This window comes from Meriones unguiculatus, chromosome 15 (assembly GCF_030254825.1).
Source record: "Meriones unguiculatus strain TT.TT164.6M chromosome 15, Bangor_MerUng_6.1, whole genome shotgun sequence".
Classification (NCBI taxonomy): Eukaryota; Metazoa; Chordata; class Mammalia; order Rodentia; family Muridae; genus Meriones; species Meriones unguiculatus.
The window spans coordinates 73,136,791-73,143,853 of NC_083362.1; the positions used below are offsets into that span (position 1 = coordinate 73,136,791).

Here is a 7,063-nt window from a genome sequence, read left to right on the forward strand (position 1 = left end):
GCTGACATCAGCAAAGGAGTCTGGTGGTGAGGACGCATTAGGAACCTGGGCAACTTGCAGCCTCTGCCCCTGTGCCCCAAGGGCTGGAGCTGTAAGTGAAGACTGTGACCAGGGATACCCACAGCTACAGTGTCACAGACAGTGATTTTCAGAGGTGGCTGTTGGGTCCACTTCCTCTGGATTGCTGTTCAAGGGGAAGGAGGGCTGAGACACTGCACTTCTAGTTTGGTTTTCATATACTACAGTACCATCATCATCATTATTACTATTTTAATGTGTGTGAATGTCTTGCCTGCAAGTGTGTCTGTGTACCACTTGTGTACCTAGTGTTCACACAGGCCAGAAGAATGTGTTAGTTCCTACAAAATGGGAGTTACAGATGGTTGGAAATCAAAGCCATGTCTTCCAGAAGAACAGCCAATGCGGTTAACTGCTGAGCCATCTCTCCAGCCCCTCACATAAAATTTAAAATGTATTCAAATGTGTCTTGCTGCAATAAATAGTTTTTTTTTAAAGATTTATTTTATTTTAAGGTGTGTGTACATGAATGCAATTATCTGTGAAGTCCAGAAATGGGTGTTGGATCCCCTGGAGCAGAATTGCAAGCAGTTGTGAGCTGCCTGATGTGGGTGCTGGGAACTGAACCAGGGTCCTCTGGAAGAGCAGCAAGGGCTATCAATGAGCCATCTCTCCAACCCCATGAATAGTTTTTGTTTGTTTTTTTCAGACAGGGTTTCTCTGTGTAGCCCTGGCTGTTTTGGAACTTGCTTTGTAGACCAGGCTGGCCTCAAACTCACAGAGATCTGCCTGCCTCTGTCTCTGTCTCTGCCCCTGCCTCTGCCTTATGAATAGTGGTTTTTAATAACCAGTCTTCCTGTAGGGTTTCACCTCTTCCGTTCCCACAGTTTCACGTCAGTGCAGCTAGGATACAGGGAGCTAAAAACACCAGCTGCCTCAGCCGTGCCTGAGTGAAGTTCCTGGACCACGTTCCAGGGAATACCTTTCAAATTCCTGTCTGACCACTTCCTGAAGTCTGTTTCATTTTGTTTTGTTTTGAATCTCACTGAATGAATCTTCTGAAGAATCTCTGCAGCTCCAAGTTTGTGCTGTGTGATCTGTAACTGTGTGTGTGTGTGTGTGTGTGTGTGTGTGTGTGTGTACTCACCAGCCTGTAATCTTCCTTTTTTCTAGTGAAGTGGCTACTGAAGTGCCATTCCGCCTCATGCACCCACAGCCTGAGGACCCAGGTCAGTCATTCCCATTGTCGAAGATGCCCCTTACCCACTCACCACTGGCAATTTGTTGCGCATTAATTTATCCCTGGTCTTCCTTGACTAACTTTCGGAACCTGGGTGTCATCTACAAGGTGACCAACCAGGCCAGCCTAGAAGGGAGAACCAGCTCACCTGCTCAGTCCTGGGCCTGCACACCTCCTGCCTGTTGTGGAGGGCATAGTGTTCCTATCCTCTGTTGGACGCAGATGACCTCATGAGATTTTATCAGCAACAGTGTCACTGCAGAAGCTTTCTGGCCACAGACCTTGATTTTGATTTAGATGATGTAAGAAACAAGTCTTTTGAAGAACCAGAGGCTTTGCTTTATTTTGTATGGGAACAAAAGTCCTCTCAGAAGTGTCAACAGGCATTTAGAAGGTGATACATATTTTTGAAAGTAGTGATAGTGATGAGATTACAGAAAATACCAGCAAAGGTCAGCCTGGGTTCCCACCATCTCCGTTCATTTGATGATCCATCCACTAACCCTAACCCTTGCGTGCATGTTAAAGCCGTAGTTGCACATCTGTGAAACTCTGCCTGCAAAGATGGGGAATGGGATGTTGTTTGAGCTAGAGCTCAAGGAGGTGCTGAGAAAGAAAGTTAAATGAAAGGTGTGGCTGGGATACGCCTATAATCCCAGTACTCAGGAGCTGAGGCAGGAGGGTGGCAAGATTGAGACCAGTTTAGGCTGCAAAAGCAAGACTATTAAAAAATAATTTCTCAAAGTATCTCTACCAAATATTTTAGATTTAAATCCTCAGTGCACTTTGCCAAAAGCTCCCCTATGGGAGAAAGTACAGTCTAGTCAGACATTTTGGTTAATTTACATTTGTCTCATTAAATTAAAAGTGTTTTAAACATTTATTTGGGACTAATTGGGATGGCAATCCAAGAAGACAGATTCAAGTGTTTGTTTGTTTTTTAACACAGGGTTTTTCTGTGTAGCTCTGGCTGTCCTGGAACTCATTCTGTAGACCAGGCTGGCCTCGAACTCAGATATCTGCCTGCCTCTGCCTCCTGAGTGTTGGGATTAATGGCATGGGACACAACTGCCCAGCCAAGCAGTCTTGAAAACATGTTCTTCAATTATTTTTTCCTTTTATTTTTTTTTCTTTCTTTCTTTCTTTTTTTTTTTTTTTTTTGCTAGGAATTAACTCAATATCTCACATGATAGGCAAGTGTTCTGCTACTGTGCCTCATTCCCAGCGGCAATATTTATGTGTAATTTTTAAAAGGTGTAAGATTCAAATGTTCTGGTTCCCTTCAAAGAAAGCGAAAATGCAGTCCCTTGAGGTGCCACAGTTTATGTTGTGTCATTTCCTGAACTTTCAGTAGAGGTGACTTACTTTGGAAGAAGTAAATTTATTCTTTCTTCAGTTAGGGATTTTCATATACCACATAACTTAGAGTGTCTGGATGTAACAGTGATCTTTCTTTTATTATTATTGTTGTTGTTTGACACAGGGTTTCTCTCTATGTAGCCCCGACTGTCCTGGAACTTATGCTGTAGACCAGGCTGGCCTTGAACTCACAAAGATCCAACTCCCTCTGCCTCCCAAGGGCTGGGATTAAAGGTATGCACCACCTTTAATCTTAAACTTAAATCTTAAAGTGTGCTTAAGATTTCAGAGAGTCGGGGCTAGAGAGATGGCTTCAGTGGTTAAGAGCATTCATTCTTGCAGAGGACAAGTTGGATTTCCAGCACTCACAACTATCTGTAACACCAGTTTCAGGGGAATCCAATGCCCTCTTCTGACCACTATGGGCACTTCACACACATGGTGCATATACAGACATACAGGCAAAACATTAATACATATAAAACAAAAATAAATATAAAATAATAATAAAAATTTCAGAGATCAAGCGTTAGTACAAATCAGCCATGGCTGCAGAACTCTGGTTTCTTGAGATTTGTGACTGGGCTTCCTGTCGTCCATGGCTGCAGAACTCTGGTTTCTTGAGATTTGTGACTGGGCTTCCTGTCGTCCATCTTCCCTGCCTGCTTCCTGTGTGCTGAGTCTAGGTTGGTTAGCTTCCAGGCAGGAAGTGCAGCCATTCCTTAGCCCCCCATCCCCCCCAAATCCTTGAACCAGGACCCTGGCAATGTGTTCCCAGTATGTGTTGTAAAATGCTGCCCGGCTTTTATTGTCCCTGGTCAGGTGTGGGTTGCTGTTCTTGTGGTTTACCTCCTTAGGCACAAGGTTCCTCTACTTAACAGAATAAAATTCTGGGATATCTCTTGTCAGGAGAAGTTTCACTTTACCTTAAAATTCTATTGTACTGACAGTTGAATGGAAGGCCTGGAAGGGTAGGCGAGTGCTCTACCACTAAGCTCTAGCCCCAGCCTTCTTTTTGTTATTTTGAGAGTCATGGTGGCACAGGCTTGTCATTTCACTTTCTAGGGGTGTTTCGAAAGAGCGTTATGAATTCAAAGCTAGCCCAGGCAACTTAGTGAGAACCTGTTTTGAAATTAAAAAAAAAAAAAGTTTAAGAAGGACTGGGAGGCTGGAAGTTCAAGGTCCTCTGCAGCTATGTAAAGATTTTTAGGTTAACCTGGGTTAATGGGTTAAACATCATTAAAAATAATTAATTGAGCCAGGTGTGGTGGCATATGCCTTTAATCTCTGCCTCAGGGAGGCAGAGACAGGTAGATCTCTGTGAGTTCAAGTCTAGCCTGGTCTACAAATTAAGTCCAGGACAGCCAGAGCTACACAGTGAAACCCTCTCTTAAAGCACCCCCAAAAAAAAGAAAGAAAAATTAATTGATTTCTCTCTCCCTCTATTCTCTCTCTTCCTTCTTATCTCCTTCCCCTTTCTCTCTTTCCCTTTTTCTCTCACTTTTCCTCCCTCTCCCCTTTACTGTGGGCTTACAGGAAAAGAAAGGTGAGTCATCTGACTGCTTCTCTGAGTTTTCCTGTGTTTTGTGACCCCTCCTCACACACACAAACTCCTCTCCGAATGTCTGTGCAGAGTCTCTGGTGTCCTTTTGCTCCTCAGAACTTGTGCACACATTGTTATGTTGGCTGTGTCTTTTGTTCTGTGGGTCTCCAACTTTCATCTTGATTTTTGTGTGTTAAAGAGCTTTTAAGCCAGTCTTAGCTAGGAGTGATGGCTTACCTTCAATCCAGGTACATGGGAGGCTGAGGCAGGAGGATCACTGCACGTTCAAGGGCAGTCTGGGCTACAGAATGAGACTATGTCACAAAAACAAAAACAGAAATAAAACAAACAAATAAAAAGCCCTGAGGAAAAAGGCATGGTCCCTGTTCCATCCTGGGAATGGCATGTCCCTGTTCCATCCTGGGGAAGGAGCACATTCGTCTTGGATTGGTTACCTTACTGCAGAAAGATCAGTGGTCTTGTTTCATTCAGGATTTCATCCTCAGCTTCAGAGTAAGCACTCACTAATATACTGTCTATTTTCTTCTAGTGTTCAGGATGAAAATTTGGTTTTTGAGGAGTTTGCTCGTCAAAATCTGAAAGACACTGGAGAGAACACAGAAGGGAAGAAAGATGAAGATGAATGAAAAGTTAGCCTAGATGCCTAGAAACCACTTGTAGTTCCGGGTACCATGAGCAAAGCCCCCGGTAACCTTTCAGAGTCATGTTAGATATGAAAGTGTGAGTATTCCTCCCAGAAATAAAGTCTGAGTCCTCAGATCACATGTCGGGCTGTTTGATTGGGGCCTTGGGCTGTTGTCAATGACATAGAATCTGACACCTTTAGGGTCTCTGGAGCCTGGGAATGAGGGGCAACACCTAGAAGAAAGGGCAGTCTTTCAAAGAGTGGCTCAGTGCTCCTGTGTTCTCCAGTTTGGGGGTGTCAGGGCTTTTCAGCCCTGCATCTCTAGACATACATGGGGCGGTAAGGTTTCCTGGCAAGTCCTAGCTCAAGGGCTCTTTCAGAGGCTCCTGAGGTAATAGAGCAGAAAACAAGTGTAGGCCAAAACACCCTTTGCAGTCCAATCACCTCTCAAACTTGCAGTTGCTAGTCAAATTTCTACTGGACACAATCAACCAAACCAGACTTGGTGAATGAAAGGGGGCAAACAGAAAGTCGGTCCCTGGAGTATCCAAAAAACTTAACTAAACTGAGGAGGAACCTGAGCTGTCACGCCCAGTATGGGCAGAAGCTATCAAGGTCCTGGGAACTCAGCTGAGAAACTGGGACTGGCACCCAGTGGGCCATTTTACACCTAGCCACTGCTGGATAGCGCTTCTGGGAAAGGAGAATCTGACTGACCCAGCCTTGGCTTGGTGGGCCAACATCTCATGGCAGGCAGTGGCAGAGCCAGGCCTGGAAAGGTTTATCAAGACAGATGGACTTCATGATCATGCTGTTATTAGGAAGACGGGTCATAGAGAATGCTTGTGTTCAGTCAGAGGTGGGGAAGGAGGCACAATAGGGGCTCTTCCAGGCCCTTTCGATCACTGTTGCCAGCCATAGTGTTCAGCAACCTGTATTGTACCAAATAGTTTTCTTGGCAGCCACAGAGGGGACCATGTGTGTCCGAGGTGTGGGGGAGATGAGTTGGGATTTCTGCGCGGTTTCACCTCAGTATTGGCAGGCTGTATGTGTATGTAATTAATTCTTATTGATGTGACAAAATACCTGATAAAAGTCACTTAAGGAGGAGGGTTTTATTTTGGCTTGTGGTTTGAGGGGAGACAGTCTATTGTTGATTCAGGGAGCATGAGGAAGCTGCATCTGTGGTTTCAGAGAGGAAGGAATGCTGGTGCTCAGCTTGAGCTCTTTTTATTTCAGGCTAAATCCCCTCACCTTAGTTAAGCCTCCTTAGAGAAGCTTTCAGAGACATACCTAGAGGTGTTTCCTAGGTGATCCTAAAAAGCCACTGAAATTGGCAGAATAACCTCCACAGTGTGCATTGCTAGGACTGGATTTCTGGTGCCAAGAGCAGCAGTAGAGAGCTGAGGTTGTGTGTGAATGAAGCTGCCAACTTCTGGCTTTCAGGCTGGTGTGTGCGCCATGGTGCTTTGGATTTGGACGCAGAGGCATATAGCTGGGATCCTTGCACAGCATCCCAGACAGACAAAGCAAGGCTTGGACCTGTGTGCTGACTGTGGGGTTCCCTGGTATTGGCAGAGATGAAAACTCATTTCTGAAGCTATGAAAACAGTAATATACATGGAAAACTGTGGGTTAGAGGGGCAGACACAGTCTATCTTTTTTTCCTCCCAAGCTGGGGACACAGCTACATACTATTGCATGCCCCTGTCATGGTGCCTGGGCAAAGGGATGGATTCTTTCGAGGGAGCCCACACTGTGCTTCCTCATGATTTCTTCCCCTGCTTTTTGACCAGGCATAGTCTATGGTGGTGTGAGTGGAGATCCCTGCCAGCCAGAAGGCTAGGATACTGCCTAGCAGCTCCTGGTGAGAGAACCATCCTGCTGGTTCCTGCATTGCTTGACCCCAGGACATCCTAAATCAGTAGACATTAATAGGCCCGACCTTTGGAGCAGCGTGGGTGAGATAGCTGGGAGGGGAGGGCCAGACCCAGTGCCCTGGAGACCAGAGGTCAGAACAGCCCTTGCCCTCCAAGTTATTTCTGTGCTAAAACATCCAAAACAGATCTCCAGGTGCTGGTTTGTTTACTGCAGCTGTGGAAGGAGTGGGGACAGGAAATCAGCTGCCCCAGCAAGCCTGTGCTGTGTGTGTGTGTGTGTGTGTGTGTGTGTGTGTGTGTTACTGGCTTAGCTCAGCCTACACATACGTGTTCTTTGCTGGCATGCAGAACCCTAGAACCCTCAGGGACAAAAAGGC

At 45.5% G+C, this 7,063-nt stretch overlaps 1 protein-coding gene across 1 annotated transcript in view; it reads left to right on the forward strand.

Annotated features, from left to right (window-relative positions):
* Sag (S-antigen visual arrestin) overlaps positions 1 to 4,914 on the forward strand; it is a 39,676-nt gene extending 34,762 nt beyond the window's left edge. The window contains exons 14-15 of the mRNA XM_060368797.1: positions 1,192 to 1,247; positions 4,711 to 4,914. Of these exons, the coding sequence (XP_060224780.1) occupies positions 1,192 to 1,247; positions 4,711 to 4,760 (106 nt within the window). The 3' untranslated portion in view covers positions 4,761 to 4,914. The remainder of the gene's footprint in view (positions 1 to 1,191; positions 1,248 to 4,710) is intronic.
* Positions 4,915 to 7,063: the final 2,149 nt, after the last annotated feature.